Genomic DNA, 24,577 nt, shown 5'->3' with positions numbered 1-24,577 from the left:
ATAGAAAATGGTTAGATGATTCTATAGTGAATGGGGGTGGGATATCATTCAGTTCAAACAAAACTTCTGCTTTGGAAGGGAAGGGCACATCAACACCTCTCTAGAACTTCAAATATTTAATGGCTGTTTGAACATCCTTATCACCTCTACCACTGCAGTTAAGCACAACCTTAGTTCCGTCCGGCAGTGTTGGACATAGTTTCTCCAAAAAGGCGAAAGCATGAGATGTCTCCAAAGCTGGTATTATGCCTTCCAATCGAGATACGAGCGTGAAAGCTGTAATTGTGCCAAAAAAGCAGAACAAATAAGGAAGGACCAAGCAGAAAATAGCAAATCACTCAGTCAACCTCAGCTCATTCCTCTACTCCAGTCACTTAAGTTCAGCTTGAGCCTTGTTTTTTTAAGCTCCTACCAAGCCACAAATGATTTGGCAAGATTAGAGCCCTCCAACCACATCAAGCTAGCCAAAGTAAAAGACTTCGGCATTTGTCTTTGTCATTTTATAGTATCTCTCACTCTCTGTTTTTTGGGTGGAAGATTCTCACACCTAACATACCAAAAAGTAGCTGGAGACAACCCTTTCAGGGCAACTTAAAGTGAGTTATCTGTTGGATTTCCCCTGCTGAGTCTGTTCTGTTGAAGCAATCTCAGTTTTCTGGCAAACTATATTTTCAATCCAATCTTGGAACATCTCACCCCAAGTAAACCATGATTAGCCAACTCTGTCCTAAATTCTCTGGCCAAGAAAGGCATTTTAGAGGCTACGCATCTGACAAGCCCCTGTAGTTTTTCGTGGTTCACAAAAATTTGGTTCTCATTCCTAGGGAAGGTTTGTCCTTAGCCCTCTGAATGAATTGCTTTACCTACCCCAACCCCGCTCACTCAAAGAAGAAAGAATTAGAGATGTCACTAGCTTGCAGAATATCACCAACAGAATTAAAGCATACATACCTTCCAGTGCCTCTTCATCAGTGACGCTATGGTATTCAGCACGACCAACATCTCTCAAAAAACTATGCTCTGGCCCGACTCCAGGGTAATCCAACCTAAAGTGACACAGAAATCATCTAAATATCCAATGCAAATGAAAAGTAAACAATATAGCATAAGAAACACTATGAATCTATAGCATGCCAAGTCTTCCTAATTCTTACCCAGCACTTATAGAATGAGGCTCAACTATTTGTCCATCAGCATCCTGCAATAAATAGCTCATAGCCCCATGCAATACCCCGACCTCTCCTTTTGTCAAAGTAGCAGCATGCCTACCACTATCTAAGCCAAAACCAGCAGCCTCCACACCTATCAACCTGACATCTGCGTCATTAACAAACTCATGAAATAGCCCAATTGCATTTGAACCACCACCAACACAAGCAACCAGCACATCAGGCTTGCCACCCCATTTCTCCATAGCCTGTTTTCTCGTTTCTTTACCAATACACGCATGGAAATCTCTGACTATCATAGGATATGGATGAGGCCCGGCAACAGAGCCTAGAATGTAATGGGTTGTCTCGACATTAGTTACCCAGTCCCGTATAGCCTCTGATGTAGCATCCTTCAGTGTGCAGTTCCAGAATGCACGGCTCTCACCTAATTAGACAACCAAAGAAGATAAATGAACCAATCTGTATACAAAAACCAACATGATAGAACAGGTGTTGAAATGTGAAAAAGAATAAGCAATCAACTTGCACACTAAGATGACGAGACAATAAATTCATAGCTCTTCTTCTCATATTGAGCAAAGTAAGAGAACATGCAGTTAAGCATCCACAAGGCAGCATCACATGCAACCAGATCTTAACTGAAATGATTGAAATAATCTAGTTTCAAAAGACCAAAAACAAAAACTCTCAGTGCTGCATGATAACATTCAAATTGATGAATTGTAGAAAACCACAATGATTTTATTGACCAATAATTTTATTCATTTGTAAGCAATATAATACAATAATTAAAAAGTAAATAATCAAAAATTTACCAGAATGGTTAAAAATAAAATCTGAGGGACATGAAAATTGTTCAAGAGATTATAATGGCACTGAGAAGTAGTATTTCAACCCTATGGACTTGAACTTCTTGTCTAAGAGTATCCCAAAGAAGGGCTGTATGTTTCAATACATGTATCCGCATCCTTAGGATAGTAAATAACACATGAACAAAGAGTTGTGTGGCAAAAAAAGGGAACCCTTTTGGACTCCACAAGAAACCTTCTAATTCCATAAAGATGAATTGCAGTCATCTGCACAACCAAGTAGATAATTGATGGACTTTTCAGAACATGTTATGATTACTAATCCAAAAACCAAGTGAAACTGGGAAGGATTCCCAAAGCAATAGCATTGTTATGCGATGGTGATTTTTCACAAGCAACACCCAAAATAGAAACACAAAATAGCTACAAGCATTAAATAATGGAAATTTTCATTCAAGGGTAATAGCAAACCTTAGCTCCAAGAAGCTTCATTCTGAAAACGTTTAGGGCTTGCCTCTCCATATCTTGGGCACCCATGTAGACAACGCACTGCACACCAAGCCTAGCACATACAGTAGCTGTAGCTACTCCATGTTGACCAGCACCCGTCTCAGCAATGATCCTTGTTTTGCCCAGACGCTTGGCTAGCAAAGCTTGGGCAATCGCATTGTTGATCTTATGGGCTCCCGTGTGATTGAGATCCTCCCTCTTCAGGTATATGTGAGGCCCTTCACCATCAGGACTTTTATAGTGCTCTGTGAGCCGCTCCGCAAAGTATAGAGGTGTTGCCCGCCCAACATAGTCTCTCAGAATTCCATCTAGTTCTTTCTACAGGTGCATGAAGGAAGCAATAAAAATCAAAATAAAGAATCTCGATGAAATTGGAAAGTGGAAATGCGAAAAGGGTTTCAACTGAATGAACAAACCTGGAATTCCTCGTCCCCAGAAAGTGATGAGAACGCTGACTCGAGTTCTTTAAGAGCATGCATAAGGGTTTCTGGGACGTATTTCCCTCCAAACTTACCAAAACGACCGAATGAATCCGGTCTCTGAAGATTCTTCCATTTGTTCTCAATCTCCTCCACTTGAAGGGTGTGGATTCTCTCGCCATCACACAGGAAATCGAAGCAGGCTTGAAGCCGAATTGGCCGCACTGGTATTTGTCAAATTTGGAGGGCAAGCTAGAAAGATTTGAGGAAGAAAATAAGGATTTGTAAGGAGAAGCTTGGTTAGTGCAACCAGAGCTTACAGTAAGTGCCATTGGGAACTGTTAAGACTGATGAAGGTCGAGTTGGGAGATGGTAATGGTGACAATTGAGTTGGGAGATGGTAATGGCGACTATTTAAACAATTGAAAATTCTTGTTCAATAACAAAGAAAGTTTTTCATTAGATTCTAACCCCTCATGTATTACAGTATTTTTCTTTCCCCGAAAATGCATAACGGCATAACTGTATTGGAACTGAAAGAGACCCATGACCTTTCTACCCAAAAAAAAGTTATAGGACGCATAACTTATTCACTAGCTTTGTAAATTCTCAGGGAATTTACAATCCATTTCTCTTTGTAGATGTATGATATGTGTTTCAACACCCAATTTTTCGGTCCATGTTGGAATTGGTATGTCATCTTGGTTTCGAAGAGTCCCGAATTGGCTTAATGGTTTAGTAGTTTTTTAGGAAAAAGAAGATGAAGATTTTTTTTTTTTTTTCTTTTTAAACTTTTTATGAAAGAAATACGTTTAAAAAGGATAAATGAACTTACGGGTATTTTGGGATTTTAACAATAAAATTAATGAAAGGTAATTTAATTACTAGAGTAATTAGATTTATCCTAAAATATATTCCTAGTTAAAAGTAGTTTGGGATTTTAAATTATTAATACCAAGTAATTGGAAGAAGAAAATAATTAACACAAGGGAGGGTTTGATAATTTTGCTAGATAAGACACGGGATGAGTGACATTATCTAATTTAATAAATAGATTTAAATATCATGTGATCAACTAAGGCTCTTTTCGGTATCAATTCCCATTCTCTATTATGGGAATTTTTTTATTTTAAATTATTTGGCATCTATTATCATTTTTATTTCTTATTTAAAATAATAGAAAAATCTCCAAAATCTATAATAGATTTTTTTTTATCCATTATGGATTACGGTGAGAATTTATTCTCACCATTTATGCGCCCTGTTACTTGAAATTTTAAAGGTTGATATTTGTGTTATTAAAGAAACGTGAAAAGTGATTGTTACCCTTTCTGTCTTCTTTGTGTGTTTCAATATATCAGTAGAAATATTGGAATCACCTCGGAGGCATTCAAGAACTTACAAGGTTGTTGAAGAATACCTCCCGAAACATCCTGAAAGGGTCTGCAGGCTGTAGCATCCACGTCCTTTACTAGTATAGTAGCGTGGATCCATCATTGACAAATTCCCCATAAAAATAGGTCAGCAATGGAATAGATTCCAGAGGTGATTCTGGGAAAGGAGTCACCACAGAGGGCTATATGGGACCAAGCTTAGCTCCCTAAACTCTACTTGTAAGAATGTTACCTGTCATTTTGATGTTGCTTCTCCTCCTATGCTTTTGATTCCATTTTGAGCCCAAGTTTGAAATTGTTTTGTTGAAAAAGTAAGATGCACATTTGTAAAACATAAAATATGCATGATTTACATAATAGATAAAGGTTCAAACTCAAAACAACTGTGATATATTATGTGTTCCCCATCTTCATCTTTATTGTCAATATTTGAATCAGTAAGTTTACAATGACACGATAAAATCATATTTATTATAAGATTACAAAACTGAAAATACTAGTGTATAACATAAAAAAAAATATTAAATTTGGGATGATCTCATGATCTCATCTCTCTTGAAGTTTTGGTTGAAAAGTTCTTCAATCTTTTGCTATAGATGTTTTATGAGTGTCCTTTTTTCTGTTGTTTCCTTTATTATTATTATTATTTTTATTTTTTTCAAATACCGATTTTAAAAATTACAAATTCAGAATTCTATGCAAATTGTTCCACACCCTTGGTTCCTGTTCCCCTAATGCTGATGCAGCTAAATTACTAGATGCAGTCAAGAGCTCGTGCTGTCCAATATTTTCTATAGGGATTTCATCTATCTAGGATGCTAAAAAGAGAAGGTCAGGGATCGCTTCCAATGGCCAAGAGTTGTAAGGAATAGGTAAAAACTCCATGATTCAGTCCCAGTTTGTCAAGATTTGGTCGATCCGAAGTGTGTATTGTAAAGCCAACCTCAATCCGATCGCTAACCCTTTGGCCATTGCCGCAGTAAAAGACATACCCACGTATTTACCACTCCTGTAGTAGATTACATTCCCTTGGTGAGCTAATCCCCAGCAACATCCCACCTCCTTAGTTAAGTGATGTACCACTCTTGCACAAAATAACATGTGAGTTGCACTAGCACTATTGTTTTAATTGTGGAGAAAAGAATCTCACTATTTTCTACTTGTATAGCTACTAGAGGAATAATGCTTGGGTGACCAAGAGGTTTTAATTGTAAATCTTGACACCATAAGTTTATGTAATTCAACACCCCCGTTCAGGATTGGGCATATCCTTCCTAAAAATTATTCCATTATGAATTTGCCACACTAGCAAGTGACAATTATAATAGAGACTATCCACCTTAACAGAGGTTTCTCAAGGTGTGAATTATAGAACAAGTTGAAACATAATTAATGAATATTAGAAAAAGGCAACATTTATGTTCTTAATCTTAGAGGTCCCAATACCCAAATCCTCCACATCCATTCACAAGTGAAGAAAATATGCCAACTTGATTCACTGCTTCCACTACAAAACACACAACGATCTGAATTTGAATTCCATTTGGCAAGAACCATATTAATTGGGATTCCTGCATGGAGAAGATGCTAGAAAAAATAAAGAAATTTGGGGTAGAATGTTAAGCTACCATAAAAACAACCACCATCTTCTATACAAATTCGAAGAGTGGTAGGTACTAGAACTAAGTAGCAGTTCATAATAAGCTAATTTATTAGTCATGTGTTGAGCAGAGGAGAAGCTTCACCGCCATGAGTCCTGTTCAGAATTGAGCATAACATTGTTTATAGCTGAAGAAATTAATAGACAGAACGTAAGGGAAATTTCAGAGTCAAATCTACCCCTCGTTTTTGCAACTTCCGCAACTCTCACCCCATAGGGCGCAAAATGCATATTAAAGTCTCCTACTACATGATCATCTTTATTTGTTACTCCGGGATCAAATCAAAATAAGGTGTTTTCCCCCCATTGCTCTAGAGGTCTAAACATCAACTTCCTTAGACAAGGAAGTACAAAATGTAAGCTATTCCAAATAATTGAGCCATTTTTTTTCCACCTTCGGATTAAAAAGTGTGGTGAAAGCATTTGGCTTTAAAACATTGTGCCCAAATTGAGGATTGCTCAGTTAGGGGTCTCCACCTTTGTTTAAGAAGGATAACTTTATTTATAATCTCCATTTTTTTGAAACCCAAACCCCTAAGAGATTTAGGTAAGCAACATTTATCCCAGGAAATAAAAGTAAGATTCTTACCTTTACTCGATTTACCTACTAGAAACTTTGACATATTGAATCCATAGACTTACAAACATTTTTTTGGGAGTAAGACATATTGCATGTGATAAAGAGGCACCGCTTGCAACACATATTGAATCAGAATAGCTCTCCTTGAAAAGGAAAGGGAATGTGTTTTCCATCCAACTAGTTTATACTTCATCTTGTTCAGGACTGGGCATAGATTAACAAATCTTGCTTTCCTAGAGAATAGATAACTACTCAGATAAGTTGAAAATTTACTTATTTCTTTTATGTCTAGGCAATTCATAATTTTTTTCTTCATAGAGGGGGGTCTTTTTGCTGAAGAAAACTTCACTTTTATCCACATTGATCACTTGTTCAATAATATTTCCAAAAATATCTAGCACATTGTTTTATCACAAAGACATCATTTAAGGAAGCACGACAAAAAATGAAAGTATCATCAACAAAGAAGAGGTGTGTGATTTCCGGAGCCATTCGGATAGTTTTGATGACATGGAAAGCATCTTTAGCCTTAAATGCCCCAAAGAGTCGAGACAAGATCTCCATAATAGTCAAAAACAAATAAGGGCTTAAGGGGCAGCCTTGCATCAACCCTCTACTTCCCAAGAAAAATTAATAAGGTGAGCCATTCAGTTTGATAGAGAACGAGGCAAAATAGATTAAACATTCAACAAGAGAACATAATTTATAATCAAAACCTAAGCAACACTTTCAATATAACACACATCATTCCACCCTATCATATGATTGACATATCCAATTTAAAAGCAACAAACCCTTGTTTGGCCCTAGATTTGTTCATGAAATGAAAGATGAATCCCAACATTTTGAGTGCTACTTTAGTACGCATTCTAGTGGAGATATAATATAGAAATACTATGTTACCAGAAAAGCTTGAAGTTCTACATTTGTAGTTTCTTCAACAGGTATTTTATTGATCTTGGGTGGAAGTTGAAGATTACCATGAATTAGGCAACAATTTTGAGTTTCCCCCCCCCCCCCCCCCCCCCCCCCCCGGCCCCCCCCCCCCCCCCCCCCCCCCCCCCCCCCCCCCCCCCCCCCCCCGCGGGGGGGGGGGGGGGGGGGGGGGGTGTTTTTTTTTTTTTTTTTTTTTTTTGGGGGGGCCCCCCCCTTTTTGGGGGGGCCCCCCCCCCGCGCCCCCGGGCCCCCCGGGGGGGGAGGCCCGGGTTTTTTACCCATTAGGTTCAAAATAACATTAGAAATCCAGAGAGTGCGGTGGAGTAATCATGGATTTTGAAGATTTAGTATTTTGTAACTTTCTTGACAAGTGAATTTACAAAAGTGTATGTCTCCGTTTTATACTTTCCTAATTAAGAATTGAATTCTCTTCACTTCCAAGTTTCATCTTGAGCTTGTCATCTAAGAAGGAACGGTTTATCACAACATTCTTACGAATTGGGATTCCCAAATTTTCTTGAAGAGGTCGATTTTGTTACGGTGATGATAAAATTTTTGATTTAATCTAGATGAAAATCTCAAGAGGATAGGTAACTCGAAGAAGAAGAGGGGTTTGATCGACAAAATTGGTTGAGCATTAAACGAATTAGGGTTCTGAACAAGGTTTAAAATATCCCACGATACCATAAGATACTAGCTAATACGTATCCATATTTGAACCTACCGATACGATACATCTCGATACGTCTCTCAATTGAATTACACTATAATACATTAGTCAAAGCGATACAATATTCGATACAGGACGATACGTCTCTTAAAATCACCTGACCGATACGATACTCACTCGATACCGATACTTTAAACCTTGGTTCTGAATCTGACAAGAGAAGTCTTTCATCAATTATGAGGGTTTTTAATTTAAATTTAAAAAGTTTAAAACCTCACTTGTAAAATAAATTTTGAAATTACAATCATGTCCCGTGCTTTTAGTATTGACCGTCCAATTTCAAAATGCCAGGTGTTGACATTAGTGTGCACCTCTACCGGGAATAAAAATCCTAGAGATAATCTTCCTGCAGAGGAGCAAAATTCAAACTGGTTTGGCTTCGGTGCTGCATAATATTAAGGCACTGTACCTGCAGTTTACGGTCGAGATTGAAATCTGAAATCTTGACTGTCCGTTTCACGATCGACCTTGCTTGGGTCCTGCGCATTATCATCAAGCCATAAACCTTCGGTTGGTGGGATTGGAATTTCGATCAAAATTCAGCAGTCCAGGCCGTAGGATCTGAAATTTCGGCCAGGATCCAAGTTTTTTCGTTTCCCGATAGTGTTTAAAGTTGAAACACTCACTTTTGCGAAATTGCAGGCTGGACGGTGCTGCGCATTAAGGAAGCACAGCCCACCCAAACGAGCCTCGACCCTTCCCGGTAAAGCGATTACCAAACTGGTCCTTCTTCAAGACGCAAGACTAAAAAATCTCAGGACACCCCATATCCCCAACCCTCGCCGGATTCGCTCCGAATACCAAACCAGTTCTTTCAAGCCGCACTTGGAAGGTTGGAACCCTAGCCTCTTCTTCTTCTCCTTCTTCGTTCACTAACGACTTCAGCAGTGGCCAGCGACTGAGGCTATTACTCAATACCTTTACTCCATCATTTGCCCTTCTCCCAATCGATTGCGGAAAACTCCATCAAAGGCATTGCAGCGACGGGAGGTCGACTGACAGCTCTTCTTGTCGACGAATCTTCGTCCGAAACTACTGAGTTGGGCCTCTTCCCTGGTGCTCATTTCTTCATCTTGGGCTCTTCTGGGCTAGCGAGTCTCTTCCGTTTTTCCCTGTAAGTTTTCCGTCAACCTAACCTTAAGAAATTATCATTATATACAGATCCTCTCCTCTCACTTCATGGAAGCTTATTATCATTTTAGGAGCTGCTAGAGTTTCTTTGCTGATGATCTTACACGAAATATCGAGGGATAGTTGGATTCAATAGCAATGTTGTTGACAAAAGATTGTAATCTAAAAAGAAAAGCATTTCCTGTTCAAATCTGTTGCTGGGTTTACCTTCCAATGACCACATTCTGTTTGATTCTAATTTCTGTGTGTTTTCATGGCCTTTTTGAGTTCATCTTATCAAATGATGGTGCTGAAGACATCAGTTATCAGTAACAATTAATTTTGAAGATAAAGATTATTATTATTTGGTGCATTGACTTAATTTGGTGTTTTGGGGTTTGTCATTCCTATTTTTTTTTTGCACTTGAAAATATTTAGAGCAAATTGCACTAAGGCACCCCCAAAATGGAGGCCTTAAAGCATTGACACCCCACTTTATGTTTAAAAAGCATAGAGACCCCAAAATTGGATTTTTATTGGATATATTTGTCCAATTTTTCACTGAAAACCTTTTAGACATTTATTATAGGGATATTTTTTTTAAAATAAACAATTATTTAACTGTTTTTAGTGAAAAATTAGACAAATATATCCAATGAAAATCCAATTTTGGGGTCTCTGTGCTTTTTAAACATAAAGTGGGGTGTCAGTGCTTTAAGGCCTCCATTTTGGGGTGCCAGTGCAATTTGCTCAAATATTTATTATCCTTAACTAGCATTGTTGTATGTCTCCCTATTCCTATCAGCATTGCAGCATTATGGCCTACAAATTTATTAACTTCCAACTATTGTATCAGATTGGTAGTATTACTGTAAGACTTGGGTTTGATACAACTCGTGCGTTTAGTTTGGTTCTATGGCAACATGTTCATACATGCTTGTGAATACATTAATTTACCTAACCTTATTTGCAATTTTTTGTGTAATGTTGGATTAATATATATACAATGAATCCTCTGTTCATTAATCTGACATGGTCTTATTACTCTAGTTAATTGTTAATTTCACTGATATATTGTTTTGTTTAATGATTGTATACCACTATTATGATAGGTGTATGCGGTTTTTTTACAAGGAAAATTACTTGTTCACCACCTGTACCATGCCCCAAATATTTTGGTTATTCCCCCTTTTGAACCTCCCTCTGTTAGTCTGTTTTAGTTTTTGAATAGAGAAATCCATTTTACCTTAATAGTTATTTAGCACAATTTGGAAACTAAAATGAACAACTTATGGTTCTGTCTTTTACCCCTGAAAACCCAAACCCAAATCGATTCAACCAGCATGCATTGGCTGTGCCTCCATATCCATTGCGGTGAAGGTGAAGTCGAATAAGATGACTGAATTTCTGGCAATGTTCAGTCCTGCAACCTTGCATCAGTTATATCCCGTTATATTACATGTTCCTATGCCATGTCTAGGTGGTCTGATGTGCTGTGAAGAAATGTAGAGGATGGAGGCTGCAGCTGGGAGAAGGGTTTTAATGAATTGGGAGGGGGGGGGGGAGGTGTTCCTGTGGCAAAGAGAGAAGGATGTTAAGAAATACATGATGGCTGTCATTGTTAAAGCTGTATACAGTGTGAAAAATGACTTGGATCAAGAACAGAAAAGACAAATGAGTTTGATGAAAGAACAGAAGTACTCTCAGTTTATCTTCTTCTCCATCCTTATAAAATCTGAGCATTTTATTGACTTTGACGCAACCTGAGCTACCCCTCCACACACACACCCCAAAAAAAAAAAAAAAAAAAAAAAAAAAAAAAAGGGGAAAGATGGAAGCCAGAGCAAGAACTTGTGTCCCTATTCAACATTATGGACTTTCCTATTCTTTCTTGTTTTTAGATTGGTCCAAGTGCAAAACGTGATTCTCATGAAGATGTCATGACCTCCAAGAGGTGATATTATGCAATCATGCAAATTCTGTATTTTTTCATTTTTGTGTTTGGGGTTGGCGGGGAGGGGTAAGGGAAGAGATATGCACCAAAAAGTGTTAGTGAAACATCTTTTGGTGCTTGTTTTGTGTTTAAATGTGGCCATTGACACAGTGATTAATGTGGCATCAATAAGAAGAATGCCAATTTATGACACTTATCAAGTTCCATTTTGCCAAGAAGAGCTATAAACTATGGATAAACTTGCAATTGAGGTGGTCTTTCATGAGATTAGAATTTCAGTACTTGGCCAATATAAATTGCACTTTAAATTTTGGAATACAAGAAGTGTAGGTGGCATAGAGTAGTTGTTGAACATTATTTTTTTTTTTTGGTAAACAGTTTTTGAACATTGAAATGGCATTTTTATGTCATGTTGATGGATAGTGCAAGTTGATGCTAGTGGACCATGAATAGATTGTATCCAACATGTCATAGTTTACATCAGTAGACCGTCATAGACACAAATATTGTTGGGACATGGAAGTCTTGGGTGTTTGCCATTTGAATTGCTCATCTATTAGTATTCCCTTGATAATACTTTTATAGGGGATCTCACCTTAAAATGATGTCCAACATTGGGGAGCCAACAATAATGGTAGCATCAATATTTAGTAACAACAATGATTTGTAGGTGAGAAGCAAAAGAGATTATTGTTATAGGTTTCCCCGATTCTTCCGACATCATGGAGAAAGGGTAGTGGGATAAGCAACTCACCCAATTGGTCGACATGAAAGAATAGTCTATGATTGTCTACTATGGGTGTGTTTAACTCTCTCGAAAAATGTTTCTCTTGTTTTCATGTTCTGTGAGAACATAAAGCAGTTGAAATGCGTTTGGTAAACCGGTTCATTTTTGTGTGCTAGAAAAACGTACCGTGGTAAATCTTGCTTGGAAAAACAAGTTTTACAAAACAAGTTTTACAAGTTTTTCCATTCACCCAAAAAAAAAAAAAAAAAAAAAGGGAAAAATAAAGCAAGCCTTGTCCCAACTAAATGGGGTCGGCTACATGGATTCTTACCTTCCAATCAGTTCTGTTTGAGGCCATGCTAGATACAAAGCTTAAGCTATGCATATCCTTTCTCACCACTTCTCTTAAGGTAATCTTAGGTCTACCCTAGACTTGTAAACAAACGGATCGGGATTGAATTCGAACGATTAGTGTATATGAATTCCGAATCCGGAATTTGAGAAGGCATCCAAATTCGAATCCGTTATCGGATATCCGGCATAATATTTAGATTTCTTTCTCTAATTGGATAATTTTTTATTTTCGATATCCAATTACTGGTTTTCAAATTCGATTATCATCCATTTCCAGAGAAAAAAATGTTGAATACTTTATCGGATATCCGATCCGATAAACAATCCGATTATTGATTGGTGATTGTTATTTTTTTCTCCATTTACAATTGTCTACCCCTAGGATTTGACTAATTGACACGGCGGTATTCACGAATCCAATTATTTCGAAAAGGCGCCCTTTTTGTGAAAAATGTTTAATACTTTACTCTATTATCCAATTACCGATTTCCAAATCCGATTATCATCCATTTTGAGAGAAAAAAATGTTGAATACTTTACTTTATCCGGATAAAAAATTATCTATATTTTGGCATACCAGGGGAGCCCTATTTGTTGGCTTGTCTTGTTTGCCTGAATTATATATGTTTAGCCTAGGACTATGATCTATAATTGAGTTTGTAAGCAATTATCTTTTTTTTTTGTGACATCCTGAATCCGATTGTAACCATTCTACCAAACAACATGTATGGTGATTCAGTATACAAATATTTTGCATTTGTTAGTATACTGAATGATAAATTTTCAATAGTTTTGTTTTTACAAAATACTAGTTCCATTGTGTTTATTAGCTTGAAATAGGTAGTAAATAAGAATCCTAATGTGAATTTGTAGGTAGATTTGCGAAATTCTATCCATTTTTCAGGCTTTTGCAAGGTCAATTCGCGGCAAAATTTCTTCCTTGGTCTACCCCTAACTCTTTTAGTTCCTTTAATCTGGATTATATCACTTCTTCATATAGGGACATTCATAGGTCTCCGTTGAACATGGCCATGCCACTTCAAACGACTTTCCTGAAGCTTATCACTTATGGGAGCAACTCTCATACTAACTCTAATATGATCATTCCTTATCTTATCCTTATTAGTTTTGCCACTCATTCATCTTAGTTTCCTCATTTCTGCTACACTGAGTTTATTTATATGATTCTTTTTAATAGCTTAACACTCTGCACCATACATCAAAGTAGTCGAATGATGGTCCTAAAGAATTTTTCTTTAAGCTTTAATGGAATACGTCGATCACATAAGACATCGGACACACCTCTCCGCTTCATCCACCCTATTTTAATTCTTTGGGAAACATCATCCTCTATATCACCTATTTTATTTATGATTGAACCTAGGTACTTAAAAGAATCACTCTGAGAAATCTTCTTATCATAAAGTTTCACCACCTCATTGTTTACCCGATCATGACTAAAGTCACAAACTAGATATTTTGTCTTCGTTCTACTTAATTTAAAATATCTTAATTCCAAAGCTACTCTCCATGATTCTAACTTGGTATTAATCCTCACTTGAGTCCATCTATCAACACAATATCATCAACAAAAGGCATATGCCAATGGACCTCGTCTTGAATGTCTTTGGTTAATTCATCCATCACAAATGCAAATAAATATGGGCTTAAAGTTGATCCTTGATGTAGCCCAATTGTAATTGAGATTTCATTATTTTGTCCCCCACTGTTCTTACACTTGTCACTGAACCATCATACATATCCTTAATTATGTCTATATATTTACTTGCAACACTTATTTTCTTTAGTGCTTGCCAAATTAGTGCTTTAAGAACCTTATCATAAGCTTTTTTTAGGTCAATAAATACCATATGAAGGCATTTTCTACACTCTCTATACTTTTCCATGAAGTCTCCTATAGCATAAACCCAAATTGGTTCTCCGTAATTGTGGTTAAGTGTGTCAAATAGATTTCAATTACTCTCTCCCATACTTTTATAGTATTAACTCATAAGTTTAATGCCCCTATAGTTATTATTATTACAAATTTGAATATATCATTTATTTTTGTAAATTGGAACCACGATGCTTCTCCTCCATTCATTGGGCATTTTCCTTGTGCTCATAATCTTATTAAACAACTTAGTCAACCAAACTAGCCCACAGGTTCTTAAGCTCTTCCATACTTCTATTGGGATTTCATCAGGACCTTGTGTTTTGTCTAGTTTCATCCTCCTTAGTGTTTCTTTTACTTTGTACATCAAAATTCTTTGCAAATATATTTGAAAATTGGTGCCTTGGTGAATGGTGTAATTGTCCAAATCACAGGTGTTTGAAGCATACCCATGTAGTAGACTAGAGAAATAGATTTTCCATCTTTTCTTAATGTCCTCATCACATGCTAGTACTTTACCATCTTCATTTTTAGTACATCTAACATGATCAAGATCTCTGCTTTTCCTATACCTTATTTTAGCTATCTTATAAATAGATTTTTCCCCTTCCTTTATGTCCAACATTTTTAACAAAACTGTGCCCGATAAACCCAACACCCAAACCTCTCATGCGAGATTTCCTCTCAATGATTCATCTACAACTTGAGGTCTCTCCTATCAATGTGCTCAGGTAACCTCCTGGATCGTCTTCTCCTCTCTAATCTGGTTCTTCTTCTCCTCTCTAGTCTCATCATCGAAATTCCTTTTAGAACTTCAAATCTCATCCAAAGACACCTCATTGCAACTTGAGGTGAGATAGTGTTGTTTGATCGTTTTTCACTTCACCCGAGGTAAGATTTGAGAAATCCTTCCTCTGATTTAGGTTATAAATATGAGGATGCTTTATTATTTTTCACGAGCCTTTCTAATTTAGGTGATGGGAATCAAAATTATAGAAAGCTCAACCTTATACATTTCTTTTTCATGTATAAGCATTTCAGTCTAATTCTTGGTTTCTTAGTTTGTATTGATGTAAAATGGAGCTTATGAACATGATCTGTAAGAAATCAGTGTTCCAGATTTTATCAAAGATTGCCCTTAACCTGTTCGATGAATTACCCCTTACACTTCTAATTACCTCTTCTACTTTGCTTGGAATATTTATCAATCTCTAGTGTCTTTTTATCAAAGATTGCCCCGCACCTGTTCGAAACTCATTGCGATTAGTCTAAGAATAAAAGAAATAAGAAAAACTGTGGACTCATTAATTCTGTTGGCTTCCATTGGATCAAAGACTAGTACCAGAAGACTACTCAGAAGCACTAATTCATGATTACGGATTGACAGCTCCAGCCACTGCCAGCCATGGATTTCTCTCTCTGTTTTCCCTCTGGGCAGGCTGCTTCTTTATCTTCTGCTTCTAAGTGTTTTTTCCCCCCACAGGAACTTGTTTCTTTGTAAAGATTACATGTAGTATATGTAATTGATTCCTTTGACATACTTCAGTTTTTTCTCCCCTGTTTCTTTTGATTCTTTCAGTTCTTTAGTTGTGGCTCTGTTTTCATAGTGGTGGGGGTAATGGGTTATGATTTCAAGAATAAGCCATACCAGAGTTACAGAACTAATTGAATGAAGTAGTTTAGAAATCTTTGTTGACGCAACAGTTGAAAACATGGATTAATTCTGCAAGGAAGAAAACATAATTGAATATGTTGCTACGCATGGCAGCTTCTAATTGCATGTTCTTTTGTAGTTCATTGAATCACAGGTGGAGAACTCCATGTTGCAACTGTTGTTGTTGGGACTTTTGTCTTTCTTCTCTGTTTCAGTTTAACTAATGTATGGATGCCTTCCCCCCCTCTTCTTGAGAGTATGTTGACAATCCTGACTTTCTATTCTTCAGAAGGGCCTCAATCAGCTGTAATCTTTCTTCCCATCTGAATGAGATCAGTGAATTTGTTGTGAAGTCCCCCCCCCTTTTTAAGGTTTGAAATATGATAAATGTAGTTGGTACTTCTTTATATCCTTCATTGTGTCTGGCTTCTTATGCTCTTTTTGGAGCTTCTCTCATCAATTTGTCTCCTTCACTGTAGCCTGGTCTTATTTGCTCCCCATCCAACTCAAATGAGCACACTACCATAGTTCTGTTTTCCAACCGGGCTCCATATTTTTCTCAAGTGGCATCTTGACACTATGAAGTTTTCAAATGTATCATGGTTACATTTTGAGCTCTGACCAAGTTAGTTTTAGTAAATGATGAGCTTCATGCTTGGAGCCTGATTCTAGTGATCTGTTGGTAGTCAATTAATCAGGTTGAGTGAAGTAGTTGGTGGGATAATACAATTCTGTTTTCTATGGTCATATTACTTTAATAGTTTTATTCACACCCTGATGTGGGTGAATTTAGTCCACAAACTTGTGGTGAACCTTTTGATTGATTGAAAAATTATTTGAATTATTCGGCATGATTGCAAAGTCATTAATGAAATTTCTGTTAATTCAGCAGGGGTTATTTCATTGTGACTGAGCTGAATTTTGGTTTGTTTTGATTTAATTTTTTTTTAATTTTTTAATTTTATTTTTTAAGACTAGTTCTTTCTTATATGATGCCATAAATTCCAATATTTGATTTGATGATGCAACCTGTCATTGATGTGATAATTTCTTTGCATAAAAGAATGGGGGACTTTATTTTGTTGGAAATGGCAGTCTGAACACATGGCTAGATAATTCTGTTCATTGTAACTTTATTTTGGTTTTACCTGTTACTTCTGAGAACCACTGATATCTTACAACCTGGACATCAGATTTTATTACAAGTTTGAAGCGTGAATCTATTCGAAGGACCCGAACCTCAATTGAATTATTTGGTGGAATTCCATGGAGCATTTTTAACCCAGATTTAGGACAAATTAGCATAGCTTTGGAATATATGGATGTGGGTTCTTGGGTGAGATTGGTAGGAGAGCAAGCTGAGATTGCTGGGGAGAGCTTGGCTCTTGGCATGGAAAGAAATATCAGCAAAATATCACCGAAACTTGGCGATATTTCACCGGTTTGGTAGGTTGTGATATAAAATTAGGACTGAAATGAGAAATACAGTATATCGCCGATATTTTGCCGAAAAATCGGCAAAATCGGTGAGATTTAAACAATTTTTCACTTTATCACGATAAATTCAGCGATAATCTTGAAAATTCTCAAGAAAATTGGAAATACAAAGGGATTCTATAATGAAATCTTCAAGGTCAATAGACAATCTTACTAATTCTATTCCAATGATTCCGGCCTCAAAAGGCAATGGCCAAATGTGGTTGGGGAGGAGAATATGCATGGAAGAATTTTTGGAAATAATTCAAATTTGGAAGGGATTTTGTAGTGGAATTTTCAAGGTCAATGGGCAGTCTTACCAATTCTATGCCAATGATATAGGCCTCAAAAGGCAATGTGCTAAATGTGGTTAAGGAGGAGAATATGCATGGAAGAATTTCTGTAAACAATTCAAATTATGAAGGGATTTTGTAGTGGAATCTTCAAAGTCAACATGCAATCTTACCAATTATGCCTCAATGATTCAGGCCTTAGAAGGCAACGTGCCAAGTGCCAAATGTGGCTAGGGATGAGAATTTACATGGAAGAATTTTGAGCAAAGAATTCAAATTTGCCAAGTGCCAACACCCCAATTGACTGAAACATGCCCCTAAAATTTTGGCGAAATTTCGCTGAAATGTCAGACCTTGGCTCTTGGGTGAGGTTTGATGTTGAATATTTTATGCTATTGTTCTTATCTAAGCTGTTTTGTTGTTAATGGAAAAAGCCTTAGCCTGTGATGGTGCTATGAGATTAATGAAGAAGCAATTCTACCATTCAAATGGATAGGCTTATTTAAGAATTTTGTAAAATTTAAAATTTCACTTCAAGTATATGGTCAGCCTTTGTAGTTAATTAGATGGTTATATCATTTTTGTAGTTATCAATTCTTGTTCAAAATGAAATTCCACCCAGAAACAGATTTCTGAGAACATGTTTATCAAACATGTTTTTGTTTTGAAAATATTTAAAGAACCATTTTTGGAACATATTTATCAATTGTTCAAAATTGTTCAAAAAAACATTTTTTAAGCATAGAAACACCAAAGAATGTTTTTTTGCAAAAAATGATGCTTTTGGCACAGAAATGTTATCAAACGCACCCTAGATTTTACACCTATACATCCAAACGGTACAAAATTACCATGCTTGGCATCCGTCTAAACAAATGAGCCCCAAGGCCTTGTCTGTTGCATGGGTATATAGGGAGATAAATTTGATAGTGGGTCCTACTTTAGTGGAATGTGATAATGAGGACATGGAAAGGGAATTGTGTGAGAATGACTTTACATCCACCCAAAGGACATTTAGCTGGACGGAGTGGGAATATTGAAATTCTTGAGAAGGGGTTGGGGGGAGGAGCAACAGAGGAAAGTAAAGTTAGATTAGAATGGTAGGTGAAAGACTAGAGTAGGGGAATAGAATCTAAAAACGAGGAACTAAAACCTTAGTCAAATTGGGCTATTTTACCTCTATTCCGTGCAAACATAATAACACTATTCAATTCTACTTCCTCTTTCTCTCTGTGGAGTTATAAACCTGTCTGATGCAGGTCTATGTTGATAATCATCAACCAAAAGCCAGTTACCTGGATCTGCAGTGAACATTTAAGTTTTAGTTGATTTGATGGTAAAGGATTAGTTAAAACCAGGGCTCGGTGATTGGAGTTGGTTAAATTATTGATGGGGCAGCTCTGATTGTAGGTTGGGTTTCGGTGGGAGCAGTCTGAATGCTGAATTTGAGGTTTTCTGCAGATTAAGGTTAGGTTTTCGAGTTATCAACTTACCATTAAGAGAAGATGTGGGAAATCTTGGGTTTAAAGTTAGAATCAGGGCTGGGAGTCTGACTCAAAGTATTCTGGGGTTGTGATGCTTATCGCAGAATTCTGATAGTGGGATGGTTGTTTGAATATTTAGAGTTTTAGTGAAAATAGGATCTAATGGATATTAGGATTTTGATTGGAACTTGGGAACATCAAGGATCGAGTGAAGGGGATGATAATATAATGGGACCATGGGCTGTTTCCGATGAAATTTGACGGTGGAATAAGACAGACAGGTTTTAAATTGCTAGGATTTGTAAAAATAAAAAAATTGATGGACTGTTTTCCAATGAAATTTGATGGTGGAATAAAACGGGTGGGTTTTAAATTGCTAGGATTTGTAAAAAACAATAATTGATAAAATTTTGGTTTGGGGAGGTGTTGGGGAACTTGAGGTTTAGAAGGATTGGGGTTGGTTATAAATTCACTGTTATTGAAAATCTTCTTGAATAGCAGCTTGAATGGTTGATGTCCTTGGGAGGAAGAAAAGAGAAGAAGAGAACAGAATAGAAGAGATGAAATCAGGCTTGGGATATCAATCCCTTATATGTTGCTCAACAGCACCAAAACTCTTTTAAAAATTCTAGTCTTTATTCAAACTATCTCTCATTGGTGGGGGATATATGTACCCGTCTACCACGATTTCATCCACATTATGGTATTATCAATTAGGTCCATTACATCAATAAACCCAGATTTTAGAAGACTAGGCCTATAGAGTGATAGGACCCACCTATGGGCCAATATAAAGTATTCTAAGCCAGGTTGACCTACTCAGACAGCTTAACAGCATCTCTTTGGGGAAAGCAACACTTGATGCCTTATTTATTTATTTTTCCCCCTTTTTCTCCTATTGATATTTTTTCTTCAGCCAAAGTTTCAAACTTATTTGCAGTTGGGACTTGTCTGGAATGATGATGACAACAATGACCGCCGCACCCTTCGTAGCAACACTTAAATCTCATACTCTTCTTGTTGCTGATTTTTATCTTTGCTACCGATGCTCATAATCTTCTCAAAGCAATAGGTTTGGAACTTAAAATGAGAGAGACACATCACTGACTAGTCACTGGGAGCACTGGGATTTTTCATCAGTAATTCTGACCTTCAAGTCTTAATCCCTTTCATGGTGTTAGCCTTGTTCTAGGCTTGTAGCTACTCTTAGTAACATTAATTTTGTTGCTTGGCAGGATTCAGGGTACTCCATGTAGTTATAAATGCTCCTTCATTCCCTTCCACTTCTATGTTTTCTCTAATTGCAGGATGCATTGCATCCCTCAATTGCATGATTTCATGAAAACCATGTAGTATTTCCACCCAGAATGTATACATATTGAACTTTTGGTTTATACAAATTGTATGCATGTTCGTTTGGAGAAATGTTATTTTAGCTTGGTAAAATTGGTTGTACTAGCATAAAAGCATCTGAAAACTAGTAGGTTTTGATTTGTAGTTTTCTGTTCATTAATTTTCTGTATAAAGGAAAGCTTGATTTATCTTTCGGGTTGAAAAAAGGATGATGTTTCTCGACAATAGTTTGTACTTATATTAGATGAGCAGCCCTTTTCTTAGAGCCTGGAAGTGTTGCTAACTTAAACATCATAGCATTGATACATTTAGCTACTTTCTGTTTGAGTGACTTTGTTTTTTTTGAAAATGTACTGACTCTTTGTTGCATTTTGTTATTATGGTCAGATGAGTCTATTGATGCAGCGGAGGTCTCCAATACGACATGTCTCAGATCGTTCAGATTCGCCGGTGAGGAGTCCCCGGAGGAGGAGTCCATCTCGGAGAGAAAGGTCACCAGAGAGGCGCAGGAGCTCTCCAAGAAAGAGATCACCTGCTAGAACTGTTTCTTCTCACAGGGGAAAATCACCCACCAAAGGAAAATCTTCTCGTGGTAGGTCTCCTAAACATGGGAGGTCGATCTCTCCTGTATCACGTTCTCCTTCTCCACGCACTAAACGCCTGAGACGGGATCAGGCGGAGCATGAGACTGATAGATTTACTGACAGGGAGCATGAGCGGAGCTATGTCAGGGAACTTGAGAGGGGGAGACACAGGGAAAGGGGCATGGACAGGCAAGCTTCAGGTGACAAGGAGAGAGGTGTGGATAGGGAAGCTCCCAGTGATAGGGAAAGGGGCATGGACAAGGAAATTCCAAGCGAGAGAACTGAGAGGAGTGATAGAAGTGAGAGGAGGTCAGAAAGGAACAGAGATGATAAGAGTTCATCTAGGTCAAGACATGGGCGTTCAACCTCACCAACTGATCGTGGTCACAGGAAGAGACGCAATTCCCACTCACCTTTGAGTGGTGGAGCACGTCACGAGGTGTCTGGTGATATCCACTCCTTCCTCCGGTTCATTATTTACATATGTTTCATTGCACAAAATCTGAATATCAACATTTACAAGTTAATTTTTTCAAGAAATCTTAACCTCTTATTGTGTAGAAACCCTGATTCATAGTTGTTCTACCTATATATTTCATGTTGATTTTGTTTCCTTTCATTACCGTTGGTACCTTAATAAAGTTGTTATGGTACATGTTACACCTTTTCTGATGTCCCACTGACATTTGTCATAGCAACCTGACTTGGAGAAGTCTTACCTTGATTTATTGTCTAGTTGTGTAAGAAAGTGTAATGGGTGAAACATGAGGATCTCCAAGTTAGCATTTTTCCCGTGGGGAGCCAAATTTGCTATAAGTTTTTGGTGTTATAAAAAGATTCCTGTTGTATCTTCTGTCATATAGTGGGCGTAGCACATCTACTGGGGTGTGAATCATGTTGGTTTCTGTCATTTTTGCTCTTTTTTTTGTTTTTATTGCTCTTGGCTTGAACACATATTTTGTGAGTGAAGTAGTAAAATCAAAGACTTTGGATGGAGTAACAAGTTTGTAATCTTGTCATTGAATGAAAGTTTTTCATTGACAGAGTGCCCTAATCGACATCACTTGATAGGAACCTCTAATTGATCAAGTGAAATATAAAAGAACAAGCAACTTATGAAAGACAACTCTGGTTTTAACTTCTGATGGTGCCAGTCACCCCTACAGCATCCGCTGCACCTCAACCAAAGGCTGCCCCAAAACTCTCATGAGACAACCGATACCCTCACCCCACGTCTCCCCCCTTTTAGCCCCCGCCAAGTGATGTCAGTTATGGTAACCAACCCTCTCTTTTCTCCACATCTCTTGTTCCCCAGTGACCAATCACTTTTCTTTTAGTTTTAGTTAACTTAGAGTAGTTGCAGTATAATTTGTGTTCGGTTTAAAGATAGCCACAATGCCAGCTTTTTTGCAAAACTCTGTGCTGGCACCTTTCCTTAGGCTCAGATTACTGTAGTGCCACCTCCTATATATGATGTCTGATCTGTTCCCCCCCCCCCCCCCCCCCCCACCAAAAAAAAAAAAAAAAAAAAAAAAAAGAGTTTTAAGTTTCCTAAAATATGCCTCTTCCAAGGCATGTAGCTGAATTCTGTCTGTGTAGCATAACCTGTCCCTCTTTATTTCTAGGGTTTGAATCCCTTGGCATGAAAGTTATTAAAATGTGGCATATTCTTTTTGTATTAGTGTCTGTTACCATGCTTGATATTAAGTCCACATTTTAGTTCTTCACCTTTTGGTACTGCCTGAAGTCTAACGGGTGGTCAAATCTTATTTCGTTCCAGGTAGCATACCCAAGAGGATCTGAGCAGAGCTGGTGAGTTGGTAGTTGAAGTTTAAATACATTACTTTAAATTATTGTTGGGATGTCCTTAACAGTGAATGGATCCATAGGCATTTTTGTTCATCAATAAAAAGAACTGAGAAGCTTCTCCCTGTTCAATAGAACCCCCCAATTTTTTTTTGAATGTGTTAATTTGTTATTCTAGAATAAATGTTCCGAAAGATCCCCTATCATTCGAAGGGATTTTGTAGTTTGAATCTTTAAAGTGTCGCAACCCTTATCTTGCTGATGATGTTTCTTTACCTCAGGACATATTTCAGTTTCCACACTGGAAATAGAACAAAAATCATATTCATGGTTTTGTCAGGCCTGAGGATTTTTGAACTCCTAATCATTTGTTGATAGATATTAGCTGGACTGGGAATTGTTGGAAACTGGTACTAGCGTTCAGAATTTCAATCGAAGTGGTTGGAATCTGGCGAACTATTTCAGTTTTGATGCACAGCGAAGTGTGAAGTGAAATTGCTTTCAAAATACAAAGAATACCAATAATTGTTGAAGTGAAACCTAACGATTGAAATGTCAAAATTTTGGTTGAATTAATTGAAACATCACATTCTTTTGTATGAAACACTGATAGACCTTTTTTCCCCTGAAGAAAAACCTGGGTTTTTTTTTTTGTAAAGTTATGTTACCACTTTTTTTGTTGTGTTTGTTGTTGTTACAAGAAGCCACCCTACAGCATGCACCACTGCCTACAGCTGCTGCAGGGGATCCAAATGATGAGGGGACAGATGGCAGCTTCCAAGTGGACAGCAACCACTAACCTGCTGAAAATCAGAGGAGCAGAGAGTCCGCTCCTAGGTGTCCACGTGGGGTTTGTGCCTGTTTGGGGTGGGGTGGAGTGGTGTTTTTGTTGGGGTGTGCAAAGGAACATTGGCCGAATGTCAGGCAAGAATTGGTTATTGGCAGAGTTTGTTAGAGGGGAATGTTTATAGAAGGAGGCAGAGAGGGAAATAAAAAAAAAAGAAGCATACAAGACTATGTTTACAATAGTCTCTAACATGTTAGCTTGTGGCATCCGATGAGGGGGAAACCTCTGGGGGAAGATTAGCTAGACTATGGCTGTTCTAAACCGTTCATCTGAGTTATCTTTTTCTTTCTTCTCTCCCTCCCAAGAGTACCATCAATTATTCAAGCTACTGTTCAAGATTAGTTTCAACTATCCCCCCCCCCCATTTCCCCCTCCCCTTTTCTTTCTAATTGTATTCCCTTAACCTAACAAACCTTGGGGTCAAGATCATCCCATGCCTGTATCATTATCCAGGTTTGCATGCGCTAGCTGATTAGAACCTGTTTTTGGTCCAAATTAGCAAAACCCAACCCCCCCCCCCCCCCCCCCCCCCCCCCCCCCCCCCCCCCAGCGCGCAAAACACACCCCCCCCCCCCCCCCCCCCCCCCCCCCCTTTTCCCCCCCCCCAAACACCCAACAAACCAAACAAACCCCCCCACAACACCCCCCTAAAAACCCCCCCCCCTTTCGGAAACCCCCCCCCCTACCATTCCCCCGGTTCCACCCCCGCCCACTGCTATAACTTATCTTCTTATGTACCCCAGTAAACTATCCCAAAATCCTAAAACCATAAAACCTAACTTTTTGAATAGATTGGCCCCTAGTTGATCCTATTCTGTCTAGGCTACATAT

The 24,577-nt window shown here is 37.8% G+C and overlaps 1 protein-coding gene and 1 pseudogene across 2 annotated transcripts in view; one reads left to right on the top strand and one right to left on the bottom strand.

Moving 5' to 3' along the window:
- Nucleotides 1–100: 100 nt before the first annotated feature.
- LOC149004285 (tryptophan synthase beta chain 1-like) lies at nucleotides 101–3,266 on the bottom strand (annotated as a pseudogene).
- A 5,566-nt stretch (nucleotides 3,267–8,832) lies between these two features.
- The window catches only part of DDL (SMAD/FHA domain-containing protein), a 29,170-nt gene continuing 13,425 nt past the window's right edge, over nucleotides 8,833–24,577 (top strand). For both annotated transcript variants that reach the window (XM_089167750.1, XM_089167751.1), the window contains exons 1-3: nucleotides 8,833–9,324; nucleotides 20,897–21,532; nucleotides 22,874–22,905. In XM_089167750.1, the coding sequence (XP_089023876.1) occupies nucleotides 20,897–21,532; nucleotides 22,874–22,905 (668 nt within the window). In that variant the 5' untranslated portion in view covers nucleotides 8,833–9,324. The remainder of the gene's footprint in view (nucleotides 9,325–20,896; nucleotides 21,533–22,873; nucleotides 22,906–24,577) is intronic.

Source organism: Hakea prostrata, chromosome 9 (genome assembly GCF_041222555.1).
Source record: "Hakea prostrata isolate BN-2017 chromosome 9, UWA_Hpros_2, whole genome shotgun sequence".
Lineage (NCBI taxonomy): Eukaryota > Viridiplantae > Streptophyta > Magnoliopsida > Proteales > Proteaceae > Hakea > Hakea prostrata.
The sequence above is the reverse complement of the archived record's forward strand: the minus strand, read 5'-3'. Positions and strand labels throughout refer to the sequence as shown.